At 36.3% G+C, this 24,837-nt stretch overlaps 1 protein-coding gene across 6 annotated transcripts in view; it reads right to left on the bottom strand.

Moving 5' to 3' along the window:
- myo6a (myosin VIa) overlaps positions 1-24,837 on the bottom strand; it is a 116,641-nt gene that overhangs the window by 64,528 nt on the left and 27,276 nt on the right. For all 6 annotated transcript variants that reach the window (XM_026918190.3, XM_053231693.1, XM_053231695.1 and 3 more), the window contains exons 4-11: positions 23,825-23,898; positions 20,310-20,439; positions 19,021-19,126; positions 18,742-18,797; positions 17,866-17,963; positions 16,663-16,827; positions 8,925-9,005; positions 4,558-4,738 (exon numbers count right to left, since the gene is read on the bottom strand). In XM_026918190.3, the coding sequence (XP_026773991.1) occupies positions 4,558-4,738; positions 8,925-9,005; positions 16,663-16,827; positions 17,866-17,963; positions 18,742-18,797; positions 19,021-19,126; positions 20,310-20,439; positions 23,825-23,898 (891 nt within the window). The remainder of the gene's footprint in view (positions 1-4,557; positions 4,739-8,924; positions 9,006-16,662; positions 16,828-17,865; positions 17,964-18,741; positions 18,798-19,020; positions 19,127-20,309; positions 20,440-23,824; positions 23,899-24,837) is intronic.

The following is a 24,837-nucleotide window of genomic DNA, read 5'->3' as shown; positions in this document are numbered from 1 at the left end:
ATGCACGACTTCCAACTTCCGAGGTTTGAAGTTCTGAAGTTTTAGATAAGCTGTAGACACAAGAAAAGTTTACATGCAGGAAAGTAAAAATGCTTACACTAGTTTACTTTCTCTCTTCCTATTCTAGGAAAAAGATGTTATGGATAGCAATAAATAAAAAAGTATGCATGTTAATATTTCTAATGTCTACATTTTGACTAAAACAGATGAGTAGCAGATTTATCCCAAGCCCCTGGTAGTTACCGTAAAACCTCATACACCACACACACACACACACACATTATATGTATATATATATATATATATATGGCTAACCATATGTGCACTATGGTTTCTTCAGTCTCAGTTTCACGATAAACGTGACCGTGCTGTTTGAACGACTCTGTGTTAATTAGTGCAGGAACATAAACTGCATTGTTTAATCATTTTCTAATCATCATTACCATTAAAATTTTGGTATTTGTACAGTGGTAGATTTGACACTTCGTTGTTGGCTTAGTTAAGCTTTTTATCAGCTGAGAAAGTACCTCTCTCCACTTAAAAAGTGATTTTTTTTTCTTTTTTTCCAGACAAAAATTTTTGGGAGCATCCTAAATAAATAGAGGTGACCAATGTTAACTAGTCAAACATACACTGATTTTATTTCACAAATTTTATATTCTCCACTAGCTTTGACTGAAAGCGAGGTCACACCTTTCAAGCAAGAAAATCAAGAGATGAGAGTTGGAGGGGAATGGGGCAGGGCAACAGTTTGGCAACTGTGCAACTGTCAGTCATTCTAGATTGACATGTCGATTGGCTCAGTAGCCGTTTTTATTGAAGGGTAAAACAAGAATACTGCTGATGTAGTGGCTATCAGTGCTTTTTCTTCTCTCGTGCAACATCCAGGGGAAGAAACACCTTGCTCCCTATTGACTATCACAAAACAAACGTTTTCATTTGGTATGTTGCTGAGGGCACTCACACTTTTAAGAGTATAATGCCTGGCTACACAGCTTCATTCCATGCCTGGGAATTCATACAGTCCTTCATTTCCCTTTGTCAGTATTAATGCACCGAACTAACTAGCTTGCCATGTGATATGATATTATATTACAATAGCTACTTTTTTTCTGGTCTACAGAAACATGAGAATGGGCAAACCCATTGGAGTTTTGACTTGCCTGGTGGGATAGCTAATGAATTTATGAATGGTCCACCATGAGAATGCTAAGTGAGAAGTTCCTCATTTTTTATTCAGAAAGAAATAATCATAGCTTTCAATGTCCTCAGCTTTCTATAGACTTACCAAGGTGTTACCAAGGATTGCATATTTACAGGGTTACACAAAAGAATTAAGCACAAAAGGAAAGTAAAATGTTTAGCAAAATCTTTCTAATAAATTAAACTGACTTAATTGTCAGGCAAATTTGTATTTGCGTTCAATTTGACTGCCCATTATAATGTATGATTCCATTGCTGGAACATATAAGAAGTTAAAAATCACTGCTTGGTGTTTCATTACTGACTGATAAGAGAACTAACTTCAAATTTTAAATCAAATTCTAAATTTAAGTCAAATTTTAACAATACACAAGAAACCTCTACATTAGATCCCTCTCTTGTCAACTCTGTACAAACTCTATAGTCTTGTACTTTACACATTTGATAGTAGTTTTAGTGCGTGCCCTTTTGTCAGGAGATCACAACTTCGAATACCAACAATGCCACATCCGTCCATGACCAGATTCCAAGGAAGTAAAATTTTGGTGGAAGGGATGGCATTCTCTGTCTCATCTGACAATCAAGGTGACACTAGATAATCGTGGAAATGTATGTGGAAGAGGGCAGATAGCGCTCTGATTAGATTAGATTACACTTCCCTCTGAAAAGATGTAATGTCAAAGGTAAATGGTTACGTTACACTTCAGGATGCCTCATCTTGCCCTCAAATGACCAATCACTGGCTATTAAATGTGAGTCACTGAAAAAAAAATTACTAAGCCCTCTGAACCAGTGACCAAGATCAATGTTAATATATGGCAATGAAGTGCGAGGTGTTTCCCCAGGGTATCATAAGCAGAAAGGGGAAGAGCCTATCCAGGATGAACAGCAGCAGACTTCCCATCACTTTTCTCACCAGAGCTGGAAAGTCAAGGACATCCCACCTATCTCCTCTCCAAGGACATTATACTATTACATTCCCATCTCCTACAACTTCGGAGTTATTTTTTCCCCCAGTTTTTAGGTTTTACTGTTATAACAAATGGTCGCACACCATTAATATGATTATATTATTTAAATAAAAATAAATGAAGTTGACTATCATTTACAATGTTATTTTACAATCTATTATTTGATGTTTTTATATCTTTCATAATGTGATGTTATAGACTTCAAGTCATATGTGAGATTCTGAGCGTTTTCCCAACTCGCACTAAAGCACACTAAAGTTATACAAATGAACAACCTTAAATAGGGCCGTGATGCAAATGAATGAGGTTTCAAAATGAAAGTTAGCTGCTACATCAGCATTAGAGTTAGCAAGACTGCTGTCTACGCTATGAAGAGGCAGAGAGCGATGACAGATTTCATTTCTTCGTGACTCAGCTGGATGAGCTCGGAGTTGCGCAAGTTATTAAAGTAATCGATCACAGTGAGGTGTGGGAAACAGAATCGCACACACAAGCTGAGAAGAAGTTAGTCTGTAGCAAAGTCCGACAGAGAAGCAGCTTCCTCTGTTCCAGCACCACAAGCGCGTATATCAGTAGCTCTTAAAGTTCCTTATTATCCCTCTCGCAAACACAGCAGGAAAATGTATCCAATCTCGCACACCGCTTGGGCGAAAAAAAAGAAAAACATGATAGAAAACGTGTATTTGTGGGTTTATCCCGGAATCCAATCCAATATTCTTATATATTCTTATATTACAGCTTTGCACACCAATATAGTCTGGTTTATTTAGTAAAAGAGTCAGTCTGGAGTGATGTGGCACACTGCAAAGCCAGTTGTTGTTTAATTTCTTATAACAGCACATCCTGAAGTGTTTTATTCCTCTTATACCACAGCAATTTGCCAAAGATTATTTTTTCATTTCTTAAAGACTGACACATATGTTTTATCCATTTATGGCTACATTTAATATTGTGGAACGCTTATGAAAAAGTTAATTCCTGGATTACTTCCAGTTAGTTCCTGTATTCACTTACGTCTTAGCAGCTGTTTGTTAATACGTAAGATAAAAAAAATCCCCAGCTTGCCATGTTACAGAGACAAGATGTTACTAGTTAAAAACTCTAAAAACAAGAGCATTAATATAAACCTGTGATTTGTCTTGCGCGGGAACGACCTACAGAACTACTGTTATAGAAGATCAATCAACACCTTCTGACCAATCAGAATCGAGAATTCAACAGTGCTGGTGTAAAAGTGTGTACTAGACCTGAGTTAAAAAATTTTCTTCTATTTTTGAATATCAAACACTGTCAAATCAGAACAAAACAGGGGGATCAACTAAAGTTCGGAACAAAAATCAAAAAAGAGGCCACCTTTTGGATTTGTCGCTTTATCATGTTATAACTAATTCGCACCAAAGTAAGAAAATATCCATTCCAATGTCAAGTTTTTAGCTTTACCTCCGGAATCGCAACTTTATGCTGTGAACATACATACAAAGCATATGGCTTTGTTGATTTAAAGTGTGAAACAGGGTAAGACTAAGTAACTGTGACTGAACATAAATGTAATGTGCATTTAGTTTAGTGGTAAATTAGCAGAAATGCTGTGTATAGTCTACATCATTAAAATGAGTGCAGATAGTCTCTGTTCACGTCACGTAAGTAAATATAAATTCTGTCGCAAAGCTCCATTTGGGAAGTTAAAAGACCTTTTATCAGAAAGACTCAGACACTTAAACTGCCAGTGGAGCAGAATAAACCATCCATATTATCACTCAGGGTTGTACTATCCTGCTCATCAAAAACTCTGCACATCCAAAAAGTAATTTCAGACTGAATTTATATATTTTATATTTAACTACCAGACAGTAATATTTCACCTGGGAAACAATAAACCACTCTGAGGTTCACCACATTATTGCTGTATTTATTTCCAAATGTTTCTAATATTTACTATGGGATGTTTATGAGGACACAAAATGTCATGGGGATAAAAGAAAAATGCCAAGCTGGTCTAAAGGAAACGAGTTTAACAGAGTTGAGAGCATGCGCAAAAGTCAAAATAACCGGATTCATTATAAAGGCAAGAGAACCTACACTGGCCATTTGACTAACTCAAGGTATTTCTGTTTTTTTTTTTTCTCTTTTCTATGCATATATTATGTATAGACGTAGGATGAAATACTGGGATTCCATATAGGACTGAGCAATATGATGATAAAATATTGATTGTGATATGATATTTTTGTCACATCTCTCACCCCTACTTCCCGGACAACATACTAGACAATACAGTGGTCCTGTACAACAAGTTTAAGATGAGAACAGTGTGCAAAAGTGTGTTGCAGAATGTTGCAAAACTCCAGAGGGTGAGGTCATTTATCTCGTCTCCATTTCTTACCTGAAGTGCTGCCCGCTTCCTCAAAGTCAATGTTGCCGAGGTGGAGGACTCCAGCCACCACCCTGAACAGATCCAGCTTCTCAGCGTCGTCTAGGCCAATCTTCTTCATGGCCACCACCATGCGGTTAAAATCGCCATTGTCATCCAGCAGTGGGTCCTTCAGAGGGCCTGCCTTCAGGTGCTAAGGAGCCGCAGAAGTCAAAGGTCAAGATAGAGTTTTTCTAGAGGAGGTCTTATCTAGAGAACTTAAAAATGCCAACAACAAAACAGATCAATACCAGAGACTTGAGAGAATCTGAAGTTTTCATGATTTACAGTATTATCAAAACTGATACGCATCTTGTTGGAAAGAAAAATATTGTTCGGCTTGTTGCTTAAACTTTCACGAAAATCTAGTAGGATTGCTTTCACTTAAAAGAATGAAGCTGTCCTTAGGCTATTTGGTAGAGATTGGAACAAGTCACTGTTTCGCAAGTAACAAGCTACAGACAATCCAAAATACGTTCACCAAATTTCATGCATTCTGCCATTTTGACTGTGGCATCATGGGGGTTTATGCCAGTGAGAAAGAATTCCAACATTCCCCATCTTTTTTTAACGGAGTAAAATGCAAAGCAGCCATATAATATAAATGTAGAATTACAGTTCATTGTGTAGCCTCAATGAAGTCAAATGAATTTGGAGATTGTTACACCTCCAGCAGTGATTGCTTTTAAGTTTGAATCTGAATCATCGAAATTGTAAGTTGGGTCTGACGAGTCACATGACCTGAGTCCATTTCTTTGCCTCAAAAAAACACTAGTTTACATTAGCAGCTACCTTCCAAACAAAACGCAAGAGTAGTGAACTTATTCCGACCATAACTATAATTGTATATCAATATCATGTTACAATATGCTAAATTGGGAGACATACAGTGTGCTCTAATCAGAAGGCAATCAGACTGTTCCTACCATCGTTTTCTGTATAGCCTATCCCATAATTCTGTTCACCAGACTGGAGGTGAGTTTCTTGTTCAATAGAACAATCAATTGTGTTTGTAAATTGTCTGAAGTCCATGCATAAAATTTCCAATGTTAAAATTTACTAGCTAACATAATTCCACCAAACAACTTCTGTAGCTAGCTACTATGTGGCTAATGAATAGCTAGGTTTATTATAACATTTGTTCATTTGGCTGACGTTTTTTTTCCCCCCAAGTGACTTATAATTGAGACAGGATACAACTGAGAGGTTGAGGGATTAAGAGCTTTGCTCAAGCGCCCAACGGTGGCACCATGTGAACTCAGAACTTTCCGATCGGTAGCCCGATACCTTAACCACACCCCTAAACACGTGCACGAGAATCCGACGCAGGGAGGGGCGAAGGGATTGGCCAGCGGGGTTGAGCAGCCAGACTCTACCCTGATGAATCTCTTCAAGACCCTTTATTCAGTGAATAAAGAAAAGCTAGAGCTTTGTTATTTAGGAAACAGTAGCCTGGTGTTTTTATGTATTAAAACTGGCAACGTATGATGTGATAACTTTGAAGGCTGTCCCAAACACAGCAGCAAGATTACTTTCTGGTAAAATGCTGCTCAGTGAGGCAGCTCCCTTTAAAGGATAGGGCTACTAATGGAATGCAAAGCACCTGAGGGTCATGTTATGTAGACATCCTCTAGCATTACATCAAAGCAGGCACACAGGAAGCTTCTGACATGAGCAGCACTTCATGTTCCACTCATTACACTGAATTACTTCCATAATAACGGATTTGGGTGCTAAAGGCTAAAATGTTCAGTGCGGTAAAGTGAACTCAAAGTGATTCCGCTGGAGCATTCTGCATTACAAATGGAAGTACTTTGCATTCACGCTAATAATCAATAAACCCAAGACACACTAGGATCAGAAGTTAACAGGATACGAATGACTTAAAATTGATTTGTGTCACTGTTTCTACGGAGTTGCCCTGAAGCACTGACTTCTGACTTAAAGAGCTGGACAAAATAAGGAAGAAATTGAATATATCATCCTGAATATTTACTGAGAAACAGCTCAAATAAATTGAGCTGTTACAGCACACTAGTATGCACTGAAGCCACTGCTTTCATTTACACAAGGCCTTTCACTTTTCTACTCAAGCTGGGCCAAATATATATCACGTGCTACAGATTAAAGACTGACACCGTCCCGAATCACTCAGGCATTCCCATTTCCTAGCTGACAGAACAACAGAAGAAGATGTCCAATTATGTGTGAACTTATCAACATGGGACGTACTGTATAATGGAACGCATCATAATGTCAAGCGCATTCTTTAAGTCTTGACGTGTACGAGGGCAAAGGGACAAAGGGACTGTTAAGCTGATTGAGACAGGACCCATCACCTGGATCCAGGTCACGAGGAGCAAGGATTGCTTACTCATAATCACTTTCTTGTCCTGCGATGTACAGAAAAGCAGCACAAAGACATGTTCAAATGAGATTAACATTACAAGCAGATGGCTTGAAATGATTAGTGTGCGGGTACAAAGGAAGCAGCTTCCATGTTAATGAGCATAAACAAAGCAAGGCGCTAATCATACATAATTCACTACAGGGGATCATTACGGCTCCGGCACAATCCTGCGCTATTTAGAGTGCTCAATGCACCCACCCTCTCAAACTCTTATTGAGGTTCGAGCAAATGTGGAATAGGATTCAGGGGTTTGTGCGCTTCTTTAAGGATCCAACCCTTAAAAATTCAAAAGACTTTTTTTCCCCACTATTACACACAGAATTTGATCATGTCTGGTATATTAGAGTAAAACTTTGTGACCATCATGACCATGTGTGCTTTTGAACACCATTCCAGATTTATGCTGCATTCATGGTGCCATGTAAGTGGTAATTTACAAGTTGTAATGACATCATTTCCCACCTTGGGACATTCAACATGCAAAGTGGGGAAAAAAATATGGATTCCTCCACGAAAGTGCGTCTTTTGTTTGCTCTCTCAGAGCACATAAAGCTCATATAAAGCTGCGTTAACCACACTTTTCTACAGTTACACTATTGTTACTGTTCTATTATAGTGAACTTCAAACATCTGTGCAACATTCTGGACTGAAATAACAGAACAGCAACAACAGCAGACAATAGCGAGTAGCCTAGAAACAAGCTAGCCGGCTAATTTTAGTGATACGAGTGATAACTCTAACACTGATGATTACCTTCTTCCTAACAACAGCGATTAGTATGTTCAACATTAACTGATCTAAAGCTTGCTGTAAACTAATTTAAAATACAGAGAAGGGATCAGGTTTTCACTCGAGTTCTTCCATGCTAGCGTTGACAAACCATGTCTTCATGGACTACAGGGGCATTGTCATGCTGGGACAGGATTGGGCCATGAAGGGAAACTGTAACACTACAGCATACAAAGACATTCTATATAATTGTGTGCTTCCAACTTTGTGCCAAGATTTTGGAGAAGAACGACACATGGGGTGAGATGGTCAGGTCTCCATAAACTTTTGGCCATATAGTGTACTACATACTATCAGTTCAACATCTCTGGAAAATGGGGAGTGATAAAAGACGCCTTTGCACGTTTGTTTTTAAGAGCTAACAACAAAACCTGACTGTCTTCCCTTATATTTAAGATTATTGAGATGTCTTATTTCTCTTATTAAACTACATTGTAAATGCACTAGTAATATGATGGCAGTGCAGCACACAACCGCTAAATTACCACCAGAATCGCTAAGCGCACCACGGATATTTTAATATAAACACAATTAATGTGTTTCTGGTGTGGAGTTTTCATTAAAACAAACAATATTCCTAAGAGACACAAGAGCTCCCTTGAGAATATGAAGAATATTATATTCTCCTTTGAGAATATGGAGTAAGAAAATTAACATAGTCCTTTGGATGACCTAGTTCATAACCGGAATGAATCTTCTGATGCATATACAGTGTATAATTAAATTAAAAAAACTATTTACTCAAACACTATTTCTCGGACAGTGCTGCCTTCATGGACTCGGAATGAATTAATCATTTCTATTTCTGGAGGCTAAGAACACAAGCAGCGCCTTGTAAAAACCTCTCCTGTAAACAATAATAATTAATTTGGCTTTCTGGCTGCTGCGGAGTGGGGCGGTTACTGCAGATTTATTCTGAATTAATTGCTATAAGCATTAACTGTGCTCACTGCCAAGAGCATTAAATCAGTTCTGTCTGTTCCTCAATACCTCACTGGGGTTCTTGGCAAGCATCCCACTCAATTAGCTTGAGGCAGCTCAGAGATCCAGTCTAAGGCTAGGAAACTTGTCTTTTTCACGACATCCTAACAAGTATACGGGCAACACCTCTGTAATGAGACAGGCACATAACTGCTTTACCTCTGGGCTCTTGCGGTTCTGTAAGATCTTCTGGTCCGTGTCCTTCGTAGCGAAGTAGCGTGTACATCCTCGGTTTAGGTACTGCATAAAAAAACATACGTAATAAAAATACACAATACATTAAAAATGATAGAGAAAATAAACATGAACACTAAATAAACATGTTTTACAATTTAATATAAAGAACACAGAGAACCTCAAAATGAATTCCTGAAACCTATAGAAGCCCATTTCCGCCACGTAGAAAAGAAAAAAATTGCATAAAACATTATTTTTTTATTTATGGCTGTAGTACTATGTTAAAATGTTGACATATTACCTCAAATTTCTCCCTTATTACCTAAATTAAACAGTAAATTATCAGTATTTTGGTATACCAAGTCCAAAAATAATTCAACATAATCTTGCAGTAATAATTGCAAGATAATAAAGAAAATTTCTGAGATAATAAGAAAAGACCTTAAGTCGAAATTTTGAGATAATAAGTTGAAATTGAGATAATTAGTCAAATTTTGTTGAAGTTAACAAGAGTTAAAGATCTTCACTTATTATCTCAAATTTTGAACTTATTATCTCAAAACTTTGACTTAAGATTTTTACTTAATATCCCAAAACTTTTACTTATTATCTTGCAGTTATTACTGCAAGATTATGTTGAATTATGTTGAATTTCTGACTCAGTATACCAAAATAATGATTTATTATGTTTAATTTAGATAGTAAGTGAGAAATTTGAGGTAATAAGTTAAAGTTTTGAGATAATAAATGAAGATCTTGAGTCAAAATTTTGAGATAATGTTGAAATTTTGAGATAATAAATGAAGATTTCAAACTGAAATTTTGAGATAATAAATCAAAATTTTGACATACTGCTGCTGCAAAGCTTTTTGTCTCTATATTGCAGAAATTGGAGTCTATTACATACAGCATTTGACTATGTTTGTTAATCGTGTTTATCAGACAACATTTGTGAAACCTAGCACATTAAGTGTCTTGTTGGTATAGATTCAATTTCTTTGCATTCTTCATTTAATCATAAAGCTATACACATGTTTGCAAGTTATTCTTTAAAGGTTTTTCCAACATTATAGTCCTACTTACCATTCAACATTACATAATCACCTCATTCAAATGGAGGTGTATGGAGGACACGCCACGTAATATAAAGATAATAATAAACGGATTTTTAGAAAATGTACTGTTATTTAATCAGTGTCTTTAAGAAGGAGAAGATTATTTTGCATTATTTTATGGAAGGAGTCTCCAGTGTCAGCTTAAAGGTTTTCTCTAAACTTTTTAACACAGAAAGTTTTTGGGATGGAGGGCTTTGTGGGGTTTTTTTCTGTCTAATTTTGTTACATTAACTAAAACTATTAAATTCAACATAGAGGAAAAAAAGGAGACCAGTGTAAATGTAAATATAAAACTGATAAAAAAAAAAAAAAAAAACTATGACATCACTTATCAATTAATAAAAAAAAATTGTTGGCGTAATGCTGTGGTATAAGAGGAATAAAACACTCCAAGGTGTGAAAATAAGCAGCTTCGGGGTAATAACAGTAACTCCATTTCACATTGGCGCTACATCAACGCGTCATTGATTATTTTCCAATAACAGGACATCCCATTGTGATTTATTCCTTACATGTATTATATATGTATATGTATGAAGTATATTTCACGACAGTCTCACAGGGCCAGACAATATCTCTGGGGACAGTCCTTCAAAAATTTGGTAGTAGGGTATTTTTTTGAGAACAAACACAAACTTTCCCTTCAAATCCCATCCCAATTTCCTGTAGTTCCTGCATGTTTAACATTCGGAGGAGTAGCAATGTCTCGAGTTTTTAATACACATCCAACACACAGGTACATTCTTGACCCGGAGGAGACTTTTCCACCATTTTGGCTTACATCCGTAGCACTGTCCAATTGTTGAACCATGTTATGAAGCGCACTTCCATCAATCACCACCCATACTGTGAACGTCCTGAAGCATTGCAACCTACCCACATTTAAACCAAACTTCGTCACGAGCGTCTCCAGACATGCTAGACTAATGTCACAGTAATCTATAGTACATGCAGATTTGGTATACTATCAAAGTTTACTTTGAAAAAAGCATCAGATTAATATACATTTTCACATATTTTAAACATGCAAATTTGCAAGTATATTTACATACTTAGTATTTCATTTTATTTCAAATTCAGTTAAGTGCATTTTTTCCCTATACACTTAACTGCATCCTCACAAATGCTGTGCTTATCAGAGTAACACTGCTATATGCAAATTTAATTTCTTGACCACTAGACTTTCCGATATTGAAATATCACGGCTCAGGCAGCTGCATCACATCCAGAATAGTCACATATTTAAAAAAAAAAAAAAAAAAAAATCCTTAAAAACACTGCAAGGACAATACAAGGAAAAAGTAGATATAGCTGTCAGGTGAAACTCAAAAGAAATGATGAATGTGGTAGGGTATCATGTTTCAGATGACCCCAGCTTGCTCAATATAAAAATTCCTGCTGTCCACATCAGATGTCTCATTGCTCTGTAATCTGTTTAAACCAATGTCACTGCTCAGCAAACACACAGCCTGAACACAAAATCCCTTTATTCTATCCATTTAATAACAGAGAAACATGAATGGCTGTGCAGACGCTGTCACCGGATAAATGATGAGTGTGGTTAGAAGGTCCAATGTGACAGAGAGGGTGTGTAAAGAGAGGGAAGCCTGACAGGCCTTCAGAAAGAGTACGAGAAAGAAGAAAGAGGAGGACTTGATGGACAGATAGATATGTCTACCTGCACTGTAAGATGGACAGGTTTATTGGGGAAACATGCTGACGGTCCAAAAGCCTCACCTGTACAAATTAAGGCAACTTTTAGTCTTGTTATTTGAACTTCTTTATGAGTAAGGAAAGCAGAAAGGTTTAAAAAAAAAAAAAAAAAAAAAAAAGAAAAGAAAAAAGAAAAAGATACTCCTGGCCTGGAATTTAGTTTTAAGATTATAGCCTATTAGCATTAAGGAATAAATTGACATTTATTTATAAATATGCAAAAAGAACGCTAACAAAAATGTGAGGCAGGTAAGCCAATCGATGTATGAATCTGGAATGATTGACAGTTGATGTTTGAACTTTCGGATGTTAATTGGCATTGCCAGGAAGCCCCGCCCCCTTCCCCCCCCATCTCACGTTAGTAATGTTTGTAATGTTTTGACCGTTGTCCTCTTCTTGACTCAATTTTTGAAACACTGATGCTATGTACTGACATTTTGTCAAGATAAATGCAGAATATTTTAAGTGAAATTTTTAAAAAATTCTGAACTGAAAATTTTGAATTGAAATTGTTTTGTCTTTTTAGTTTCTAGAGATAGAAAAGAGTGAGGCTGGTGAGAGAATATTTATAGCCGTTATATAACGTAAGTAATTAAAGGAACTTGTTTTGCAGACATTCTTCAATATTAAATAAATGAGGAAAAATATACAGTCATTTTTTTAATTAAAATATATATATTAATTGTTATGTCTATGGTATTAATACTATAATAAAAGGAATAAAACACTTCAGGACGTGCCTTTATAGCAAAATAATCCATTTCAATATAAACAACTTCACAACACATCACAACACCCTGTCATTGATTATTTTTCTAAAACAGCATGGCCCATTATGATTGATTCCTTATATAATATTTTATTTACTGCATTTATTTACTACTGAGGATTTTCAGGGACAGATGTTATGTTTACTGTATTAATAAACTTATGTAAACTTCTACTGCAGAATGCTCATATGCTATTTATGATGGTTTACCATCGTGCAGTGAGTCAGTCTCATGCAATAATTTCAGCCTTGCGCAGTTTTGCCATCTGGTTTATCCTGATGCTGCTCCTGTTGTTCCTTGTAGTTAGTGCACACTGCAGCTTTTCCAGGTCTGTCCTTATGATACACTTGTATACTTCACTGTTAAAGCTAGTTAGAGGTTGAAGGGGAAATCATTATATAGGGTTGGTCTACAGCTTCAAGCCAATCTGTCATAATCCAAATGATATTGCAGCTCCTGCTGGATTCAGTTGCATAGGATATAATGAAGAAAGGACACCACCATCCCAATGGCCTTGAACATCACATTGTAAGTAAAAAAAAGCACAACTTTGGCCTACAGTACTTTAGAAGAATGCAAAATGGAATTAAATCCTATAATCAATCTCTAAAGACTGATTTAGACTTCCATCTGAACAGGCAGCTAAGACTTCGGACCATCATAAAGGCCTGTCTGTGGCACTATGGAACCACTCTCCAAACACACCCATTATCTGTGTGACAGAGTTGTCTCCTCAGCTGTAGCAAATCTCACTCTCTCACTCACTTTTCAATAACTGCTTTATCTTGGTCAGGGTCATGGTGGTTCCGAAGCCTATCCTGAGAACACCGGGTGTCAGGTGGGAATACACCATGGATGGGGCACCATACATTCACACGCTCATTCACACCTCTTAGCCAATGCTCCTACCAGGAGGAAACAGAAGAACCCAAAGGAAACCCCCATGAACATGGGAAGAACATGCGAAACTCGGCACAGGCAGTAACCCGTGGTCAGAATCGAACCTAGGACCCTAGAGCTGTGAGGTGGCAATGTCACCCATCCTCATAGCAAACCTGTTTGTTTACGTAACTGCATTTCCCATAGAGAGGTGGAAACATCATTCCTTTAAATTCAAGCAGCTTCTAAATTTCAAAACTATTTATTGAAATAGTAGCAAAAACCAACACTACATCATTTAATTTTCTTAACATTTTAAACTGATGGATGAACATAGAACATGAAAGGCTGTAGAGTTTACCTTCGTTAGTTATACATTAAAAAGTCAGTCAGTTGGAGAGGGACTTGTGACTAACTTGTAATTTAGCAGATAAATCAACCTCATCTCAAGTAAATTTGGTTAGCCATTCAAGTTTAATATGGCAAAAGAGTCATACATATAAGCGTTCTTCAATCGGGCGCTGAGAAAAATTCAAAAGCCGTCAAACATTCTTCTAAACAAATTTCCATTGGCCGATGATATGTAATCTTTCTGGGTAAAATCTACCCACAACTACCCAAAAATCCAACATTCTGGCCAAAATAACGAAACCCAACTAGAAAACCAAGTAACATCAAGGGTCCAACTGTGTGTTAATATATTGCCAGGCATATCACATATCACAGTGTTGTATAAGAAAGAATGGGAAAAAAGAACAAGTGTTTTGTAGTGCTACCCTGCTGTATGACATTTCCTGTGCATTTGTTCCTGAATTATACATTGTGTACAATACACATGCTTTGACCACTGGGAAAAATATTCTGTAAGCAACATTAACATGTAAGGGAACAAAAATATTGTAATTACCGGCAATTTGGCCACATATGAGTTTTTACAGGCCTGCAACATATAAAGGGGTATCAAGGAGGAGTTAAAGGGCCCTGAGTTTCTCCTGAGATTTCCAAGCTACACAATTATGCACACCAGTTTCTCATACGCATGCATGTGTACGCTCTCATGAATAAGTGAGTGGGGCTTAAGTGCTGTCTAAGCGACAGATTCACACACTAGGCTAATCCTTCATTTCTTTTGAGTCAAGTGGCACTCTTCTCATTTCAAAGAGACTTATCTCCGTATAAGGCACTCTTAGGTACACGGATTATCAGGAGATCCTGTGCTCTTCCAATTTTTCAGCACCCATGCTAAAAGCAAACACCAAATTTCACATGAACCCAAAATGAGTCCCAAAATTCTAAAATTGCAAAACGAAATGAAGTCTTTCACGGCATTGGAAAGGAGCTAAGTCAGGTTAGGTTTGAACTAACAGATCCTGAAATTAAAAGAGATGAGAGATGGGAAATGTACACATCGGTTTATTTATTAAGCTCTTATTAGAACGGCTTCCTAATAATACTTGTTCGTTTGATTTGTTCGTCTTTAGATAGAGAACGGCTGAAATTTCTAGTCATGGACAACTCTGCCATCTAATGGTTACTCCAAAATAAGTCTCTCCAGGAGCACAGGACTGCACACTGTTCTTCCTCTGACCCAACTCATCCTGGAGCTCTTCTGAACAGGAAGTGGAGAGATACTGCTTGAAATCTCTGATTAGGCACCAAGAGATGTTAAGTCATTACTCTGAATGTGTTTGACTTGAATTATTGGCATACACATTGTGCTCCAAATCAAATTCACTGGCTCACTGAACCAAAGATCTGGACCTCGAGTCGCTACTCTTTAATATTGATTAATTAATAAAGGTGTCACTTATTACCAGTTTTAAACAACTGCTTGAGATCTAGCTGTTAATTTAGTATTAAATTACTTGCCATATTTCATCGTTATTATAACACTGTTTCTCTTTTTTACTCTTTTTATTTTTTTTTTAAATCTGACTGTCTTTTTACTTACCTTTTGCTTTTTCCTATTTACTGTAAATATTTAAACTTTTGGAGTATGACATTATACAATTAGATCATTTGAGTGTATTTCATTTTCTCTTTTTTAAGGGTTTGTTGTTATGTATTGTTTTGATTTTTGCAAATATTATGCAAAGAACCTGCATCTAAAATGTATTAAGGAGCTATATAAAGAAAGTTTTTACTACAATCACCAGCTTTATTAGTATTAGAGTATTAATAGCCTTGGTATCAAAATTAATAGTATTAGTATTAGTGTTAATAGTATTGGTGGTATTAATATTAAAGAACAATATTAGTACTTCACATTAGCGACAGCAGAATTATTATTATTATTATTATTATTATTATTATTATTATTATTATTACTAGTAGTAGTAGTAGTAGTAGTAGTAAATATTACTTCTATTAGTATTTCATATCAGTACCAGGAGTTTTAATAATAATAATAATATTAGAAGTATTTGTATTATTAGTAGTAGCTTTAGTATTACTATTAGAAGTAGTAGTAATTTCAATATTAATAGTATGAAAGTACTAGTATGAATATCACATGCATTCGTATTTCATATCAGTAGCAGAAGTTTTAATATTAGTAGTAATAGCATTAGTATGAGTAATTGCATTATTAGTAGTATTGTTGCTAGTAGTTTTAGTATTAATATTAATAGTAATATGAGCAGAAGCAATAGTAGTAGTAGCAGTAGTAGTAGTAATTGTAGGAGGAGGAGGAGGAGGAGAAGTAGTAGCAGAGTAGTAAGAGTAGTAGTAGTAGTAGTAGCAGTAGCAGTACTAGTAAGAGTAGTAGTAGTAGTAGTAGTAGTAACAGTAGTAGTAGTAGCAGTAGCAGTACTAGAAAGAGTAGTAGTAGTAGTAGTAACAGTAGTAGTAGTAGTAGCATTAGCAGTACTAGTAAGAGTAGTAGTAGTAGTAGTAACAGTAGTAGTAGTAGCAGTAGCAGTACTAGAAAGAGTAGTAGTAGTAGTAGTAGTATGAGTAGTAAGAGTAGTCAGTGTAGTATTAAGAGTAGTAAGAGTAGCAGTAGTAGTAGTAGCAGTACTAGAAAGAGTAGTAGTAGTAGTAGTATGAGTAGTAAGAGTAGTCAGTGTAGTATTAAGAGTAGTAAGAGTAGCAGTAGTAGTAGCAGCAGTAGTAGTAGTAGTAGTATGAGTAGTAAGAGTAGTCAGTGTAGTATTAAGAGTAGTAAAAGTAGCAGTAGTAGTAGTAGCAGTAGTAGTAGTAGGAGTAGTACACACTCATGTTTGTCCTTTACACCGTACTCACCCTAAAGGAGTTTGGAGAGGACAGGTGGAATTTCTCGCGGATGTCCTCTGGTGCTCCGGCACATAGCCTGTAGAAGACGTGGTAGTTCCTCTCGTCCTGACCCTGTGTGCAGATACGTGATTTCTCCAGAAGGTAGTGAGACACGAAACCTCCGACCACCGCGTTCTGCACGCCACATAACAGAATCAGAACATTTTATTCACCCAAATGTATTGACGTACTGGAAGGTTAGTACAATATACAATATACAATCTACAACCCAAACACACATACTCATATCACAGACATACAGCAATATAAACATACACTTACCAGCCACTTTAATAGGAACATCTGTAGTGTTCCCATAAAGGAGGCCAGTGAGTATACGCTCCTAACCACAGAGCACACACTGTTTCAGGGTAAACACACATTACAATACACAAACTGTATCCGGTAACAACGCACTAATATTACATTTTCCCCTCATAATCACCTACCTGTATCAGACGATACTTCAAGATAAAGTGAAAGAGATATATTGCATTCAATATTGATTCTTGTATTATCTGACATTTCCCCATAATTCTCTTATTATATGCGATGTGATAACGTTATTAGGCATTGATTGTACAAGTAACGTATCCTAATTGTAGTTTGGAATAATAAGAATAATGTACATGTGTCTCACAGTTAGCTAATCGATGAGGCAGGACATTGCGCAACATTCTTCTGACTGTATCGTGTTGCTTGTGTGGTGGTTTAAATTAAATTAGAACATTTTTGAGCAAAGTGTTAAACAAGTACAATGAGGAAATTCACCAAAGATCATATAAGGGAAATATAGCTTAAAGTCGGTAAAACCAAAAATGTTCTTTTTTGGCTCTTTGAAAATGTGTTGGCAACATCCAATGTGTTGTCCCAGACTGTTACACACACACATTTATACATACATGCACACACACACATAGATCCTGACCACGATATACCAGTGAATGAATGAATGGATGAATGAATGAATGAACAAGTGAGTACACAGCCAAACAGTTTGACTGATCTGCAAAGACATTTGTCGATATCAAGTGAGGAACTTTATCTCCTGAATAAGAACCAACTTATTTGGAGAAGTCTTCATATGTTAGTGTACACACAAAACAAAAAGAACGCAACAAATAACTGCTTCAGAGAGCGAGAGAGAGAACAGTAAAGAGCACACATACTGACCTTTCCGTTAAAATGAATCTCCACAAACTTGCCAAAGCGGCTGCTGTTGTTGTTGCGGACTGTTTTAGCGTTCCCGAACGCCTCCAACAGAGGATTTGCTGCAAAGTTTGAAGGAAACGTCACCATTCAGTGTGATAAATCAGTAGCATATAAATCACACACACATATATTCAACCAGGAACAGATACAACAGTCCACCCACACACACACACACACACACACGATTTCACAGTATAATCAATTTACAACTTCCCATTAAGTGAGGCTGTGCAATAAAACAATCTGGATAGGGAAACTTCTAGTATGTTTACTCTTTACAACATAGAGACCTACAGTGATAAAATACATTAGGTAATCCTGTTTTAAAAATACTGTAGCATATTTCACCTGAAAATAATATTTTTGTGATATAGTAACCTGCCACTGTAATAATGATATAACTATTCCAGATTTTCTTATGCAAGTGTAAACCACGGGCTTCCACATGACACAATACGATTTCGAATCAGGTAAGTAAGCCATATTTAACGATACCTCTGAATCTGCTACGATACGATACAACTGGATTTAGTAACCTTTAGTCGATACTGATGATGACGTAGAGAAGGACATTTAAGTATCAGAGTTAAGGGCAAACCACTTTGCTAGTCTATTTAGACATCAGTGTAAAAATATGATTGATTTTTTACACACCAGGTGTCTGTCCTATTTCAATAATAATCGATTTATGATCAGTTATAATAGATAATAATTAACTGATCAATTCCTTTCAATCACTGCCTTTTAAATCGATACATAGATCCAAATTATCTGATCGTTACACCCGTTTTCTTATTATGATAAACAATACATGTCGATATACTGTCGAACCCCTACCTTCAACTATCCTCTCATCGATGTCTTGGCCCGTCCCATATGACATTGTTAAATACCTGAAAAAGGCCAAAAATGACATAAAGGAAAAGGAATAATGAGCATCAGATTTGTTACTGTAGTGTAACTTAGCCAACTGTTCTCAACAAAGCGGAAAAAAAAAACATAATGAAAATGTGTCATCCTGTCTCCTCGCTGTCTGAATAAAAAAACAGGAGGAATGACAGCGAGTTTGGGATTTATCAGTTAGGGATGATGATAGAAGTGTTATTATCTCCTTACCGAAGTATAAACTTTGTGTTTTCGGTCTTTCCAGCACCTGATTCGCCAGAGACAATGATCGACTGACTCATCTTCAGCACCTTCATGTCACGGTAGGCTTTATCAGCTGGCAGAGACACACAGAGTTTCAGTTCTTCCAAAATACACACAGTCTCTACGGTTATTTACTAATGACAAATCATCACAACAACTACAAATGGAGGTAATATTCCCAATTCTAACAACATTTATTACACCTCATGTCCACTGCGACTTTCTATATAACACAGATCATGTTTTACAACAATTCTCCACTCTGATTGGTCAGAAGTTGTTGATTAATTTTCTATAACAGCAGCTCGGACAATAGTTCTGGCTAATATTAGAAATCTAATAATAAATAGATTTAAAATGAATATTTAACAAAGACTAACATATAACCATTGATGTGGTGACACTTTCTGTAAGAGGACGTTTATTGAACACTTTTGGAAGGAGTCTCCAGTGTCAGCAAGACAGTCAGTAAGTTTTCAGACATGGGAAAGTCCTCAGGACAAAGGAGTTAAAAAATTAAAATATATCATTGTTTTGTCTTATTAGATTATTACAAGAGGCTCGTGAGGGAACAACTGTTTATAGCTAAAAAAGAAAAAGGAAAAAAAAAGGAAAGTCTGTGATGTTTTATAGCTGCTATAAGGTAAGTAACAGGAACTAGCTTACTTTGCAGATGTTTTCCAACATTGGATTGAAGTATAAATGGATAAAATGTACCACGTGTCATTCTTTAATAACCAAAAAACTGCAATTTATATCAAATTGGTGTGGTATCAGAGGAAAAAAACACTACAGGAAATGCTGTTATAGGAAAATAATTAACTTTGGGGTGTCACGTCATGTCAGCGTACATCATACGGTCTTTTCGTTGATTGTTTTCCTAAAAGAGCATCCCCAGTCATGTTTTAGTCCTCACATTACAGAGAAAAATGTATAGGATTAAGAATGATGATAGAATAAAATTCATATCTAAAATGTCTCCTTTGGAAAATCTTGAATCTTGATGATACACAGTATATTATAATCATTGTTTTTCCCTAAATACTATAATACTATGTAGTAAGTACTGTGAAAGTACTACATAATAAATCTAATTATACTATTCCTCTGATTCTCCCCTCGTAGTTCTTTAAAGAATTCTGTTTATTTCAGATGCTTTTCTGCAACACCCTCTTCTACACCAGAATTTTCTTACTACATGCAATCATCCTGGAAAGTCCATACTGCCTGGGTTTGGTGCTTTCACCTGCACTCACCGATGGCGTACACGTGCGGTGGGAGCGTCCCCAGAGATCGGCCCCGGTACTGCTGGATGGTGTCGGGCGAATAGAGCTTCGGGATGTCATAGTAGGGATTCACCGCTATCAGAATGTTGGCTACATACGTCTACGACAAAAAGAGGAATACAATACATTCACCGCAACTTCAACTGAGAGAAGAGACAGCCAGTATGCGCAATACGCTCTCAGAGAAAAATGTTTAGGCTTTTTTAATAGTTTGTCTTTACTTCTTTTCACTTCAAAAATCAACGGAATATGTCATTCGGCTGGGGTGCCCAAACTTTTGCATACAACTGTAAATACTGTGCATTAGATTTTAAATGAATGAAAATGGCTTCTTCATACATCTGCAGTTTTTTTGGCAAATCACTGGATGCAGTCCAGTAAGAAACAATACTTTTTACTTTCACTCTCAATGAACTTGCAGCTGGTATTCTGACTGTACTCCCATGATCACTCTTTAATTCCAATTCCAATGTGTTTAAATACAGAAAAACTACACAACACCAGCATTGTGCAGTGTAAATCTTGTACATCCTGCAGCACTTTATTTCTACTGAAACTTCAAGAAGCCTAAATGTCTATTAATATTAAAGCACATTTAGAACATGGGTAATGTGTCATATTGTCTTCACCCTGCTGCTGCATAGACATTTTTTATACATATACAAGATTTTATACATCATACAGCATTCATTGTATGTATGGCAAGTCAGTTTCCTTTCTTGGCCTGCAACTGGTATCAATTATATCACTCTGAATAACTCTCTACTGAGTGCCTGCTAAATCTGATGAGGTGTAAATCCAAGTGCAAGTGTATTGCAATGAACCATTTTAGCCACTAGATGGCACATAAATGGGATTCTGTATTTTTTTTTTAAATTATTTTTATTTATTATTACTTTTTTTTTTTACATTCGCCATTCGCACATGTGGGTGTGAAAGGTAACAAAACATGTTTTTTAATTACATCTAGATCACCGGCGTTAAACACAACCGCTTTAAACTGGAAAAAAAAATAACTGATAAAATTAAAAGAATAGAAATTTTATAAATTTCTCAAATTTTCATAATTGGAGTTGAAATTAAAAATTCAATATTCATATTTGAGTTCAGAGTCCAGACTTTCAGCTTTAATTTGAGGGTATTTACATCAAATCGGGTGAACAATGTAGGAATTACTGCACTTTATGTATGTGGCCCTCTCTTTTTAAGCGACCAAGAGTAATTGGACAACTAGCTGCTAAGCTGTTCCATGGCCAAATGTGTGTTATTCTCTCACTATTTTACTTACAAGTAAGGAGACAAAAAAAATCTAGAGTTGAATTGTATTTGGAATTTGTTCAAAGAGCTGGCAATGCCAGTGAAGCAAGACATCATTCAGCTGAAAAGTCAAAACAAACTCATACAGCAAAAAAATTAGGTGTGGCCAAATCAACTATTTGGTACAGTCTTAAAAAGAAAGAATGCACTTGTGAGCTCAGGAATACCAAAAGGCCTGTAACGCCACATAGAACAATTGTAGTGAATGACAGACGAGTTCTTTCCCTGGTGAAGGAAAACCCTTTCACAACAGTTCAAGAATAGATCAAGAACACCCTCCGTGAAGTAGGCGTATCTGTGTCAAAGTCAACAATCAAGAGAAAACTTACCAGAGTAAATACAGAGGGTTTACTAAAAGATGTAAACCACTGGTAAGCCTAAAAAAAAGGAAGAATTTGGCAAAAAAAATCTAAAAAATTTAAAAATACAGTTCTGGAACAATATACTATGGACAGATGAGACAAAGATCAACTTGTACCAGGATGATGGGAACAGGGGAGTATGGAGAAGGGAAGGAACTGCTCATGATCCAAAGCATACCACATCATAGGCATGCAGTGGAATTGGTTCTCTTGTATTTATTGATCATGTGACTGCTGACAAAAGCAGCAGGACGAATTCTGAAGTGTATAGGGTAGGGGTGTCCAATCTTATCCACTAATGGCCAGTGTGGGTGAAGGTTTTCATTCCAATCAAGCAGGAGCCACTCCTGACTCCACCTGTTTAATCAGTTGATCTTGGCTGTCAGTAGACTCAGGTGTGGCTTCTGCTTAGTTGGAATGAAAACCTGCACCCACAGCGGCCCTTTCCGGATACGACTGGACACCCCCTGGTATAGGGCTATATCATCTGCTCAGATTCAGCCAAATGCTTCAAAACTCACTGGACAGTGACCCAAAGCATACTGCGAAAGAAACCCAAGACTTTTTAAGGTAAAGAAGTGGAATGCTCTGCAATGGCCAAGTCAATCACCTGACCTGAATCCAACTGAGCTGCATTTTACTTACTGAAGGCAAAACTAAGGTCAAAACACCCCAAGAACACGCAGGAACTGAAGACAGCTGCAGTAAAGGCCTGGCAGAGCATCACCAGGGAACAAACCCAGCACCTGGTGATGTCTATGGGTTCCAGATTTCAGGCAGTCACTGACTGCAAAAAATTTTCAACCAAATATTAAAAATGAATTAAATTTAATGATTATGCTAGTCTTACTTTTGGTCCCTTAAAAAGGGGGACCACAGCTAAAAATAAAAAATGTTGTAATTAATACAACGTTCTCCTGATTTCCTTTTATTAAAGCATAAAAGTCTGTAGTTTGAGCTCATATTCATTATTTAATTTCAGCTCCAATATATTGTCGCAGACGGCTAAAATATCATTAAAATAACTTTTAGATAATATTAAAATAACGTTATAAATGTACAAATATTTACGAACCTGACTGTATGTATTTAATGTTGGCCCCAAGTGGAATTTTAGAGTTTTAGAGTATTTAGGGCTAAACATAACATATTGTGGGTACAACATTATGTGGACTTAATGCTCACCGTTTGAGCCAATCTCACTCAAGAAAAATCAACTCATGTTTAAGTCAGAATCACATTGGCTTCTGTTTTCTGCAAACTCAGCTGTCGTGCTTAAGTCTGTAGTTTCGCACTCGCACCTTAAATCTGAATGTGGCCCAGTGGCTGTAACCACTAAATAGTAAGTCAATGTATATTATTAATACAATTTAGTGAACTACTGGCTACTGATAGATCAGGATCAACAGAAGTGTAGGAGATATAAGAGTAGATCCATGCAAGTATTTCTGAACCTGCCTAAAGAATGTATTTTTATAACTAGTCACAACAAATACAACATATATTATGGCCCGTGGCTCTTCTATCAGTCTGTTTCAGCCCATTAGACTAAACAGTTTCAGGCAAATTGTAAAAGAGACAAAAACAATTTGTCATCAGATAAAAAGAAAAAACAAAAAGAGGTGAGAAATAATAGGATAAAAAGCAGACTGCACTGAAAAAAGGGAGTTTAACACTCTAAAATAAAGGATTGTTGTATTCTAAGGGTTATATTTTAATTAGATAAACGATCTTTTGCTAAAAATAGTGAATACAACCTAAACATTGAGACAAACAAAGTGTGTTTCAATGGAGTTTAATACTTACATAAATTTTATCTTTACTGTAGCGCACACGGATGTTGTTCAGAAGTGTAGCCTCATTCAAGTACATCAATGAGCCTGCATTATAATATATAAAGAGGAAAAGAAGATCAGACATATGTGCGAACAGGTGAAATCAAATAATTACGATGACATAAGAATATGCATGCGTATTTTTTTGCCATCTTTTGTCATATATGAAATCCGAGTGTGTATTGACTGTAGCCTGACTCGTAGTTCATAGCCTCTTGGTGCTAAAATTCAGTCAAATATTTGGATTTTTGTCCTTTTTGTAGTACTCATGAACTCCCTCTTCGATTGTAAGTAGACAGTGTGATCATTAGGCTCAGAATCACATCATTTAACAGCTTAAAAGACTAAAAATTAAAAGGAAAAAAACAGAAGCTTTAGGGATCTGAGTATATCACAGGTTTCAGCATTATTATTACTACAACACTGACCAACTGCATGTTTCATAAAAAAAAAAAAAAAAAAAAAGATTGTAAAAGATTTATACCAGTTATAGAAAACCTTTTATCAACAACAACTCAAATCCCAGAGTCAATGTCAAATTAGAACAGCATAGTAACAGCATTTTTCCTCCCATATATTACTGTAAGATCCACAAAACCACATATTTCTAGTTGACAAAGGTTCTGATCTGAACATCAGCAGTAGTATTTCCCTTTACACTACTAATACACTACAAGTCCACATGCCATCTAGCTTGCTCCAGCTCAACCCATGGCTCATAAATCAGGGATCAATTTATAAATGTATACATTTAAAATTTATATCCTGAATTTCTATTTTTTTGTAAAGCTGCTTTGTGACAATGTCCATTGTTAAAAGCGCAATACAAACAGAATAGAATTGCATTGAATTGAATTAAATTGGGGTGTAGGATCCCCCAGGGGTCTGTGAAGTTTTGCATATTTAAATAATCCGTCTAATATGTGAATGGTTGGATTGTTCATAAAATAAACAATAATGGTTTTTACAGTGAAAGAGCTTCCG

This window comes from Pangasianodon hypophthalmus, chromosome 30 (genome assembly GCF_027358585.1).
Source record: "Pangasianodon hypophthalmus isolate fPanHyp1 chromosome 30, fPanHyp1.pri, whole genome shotgun sequence".
NCBI lineage: Eukaryota > Metazoa > Chordata > Actinopteri > Siluriformes > Pangasiidae > Pangasianodon > Pangasianodon hypophthalmus.
The sequence above is the reverse complement of the archived record's forward strand: the minus strand, read 5'-3'. Positions and strand labels throughout refer to the sequence as shown.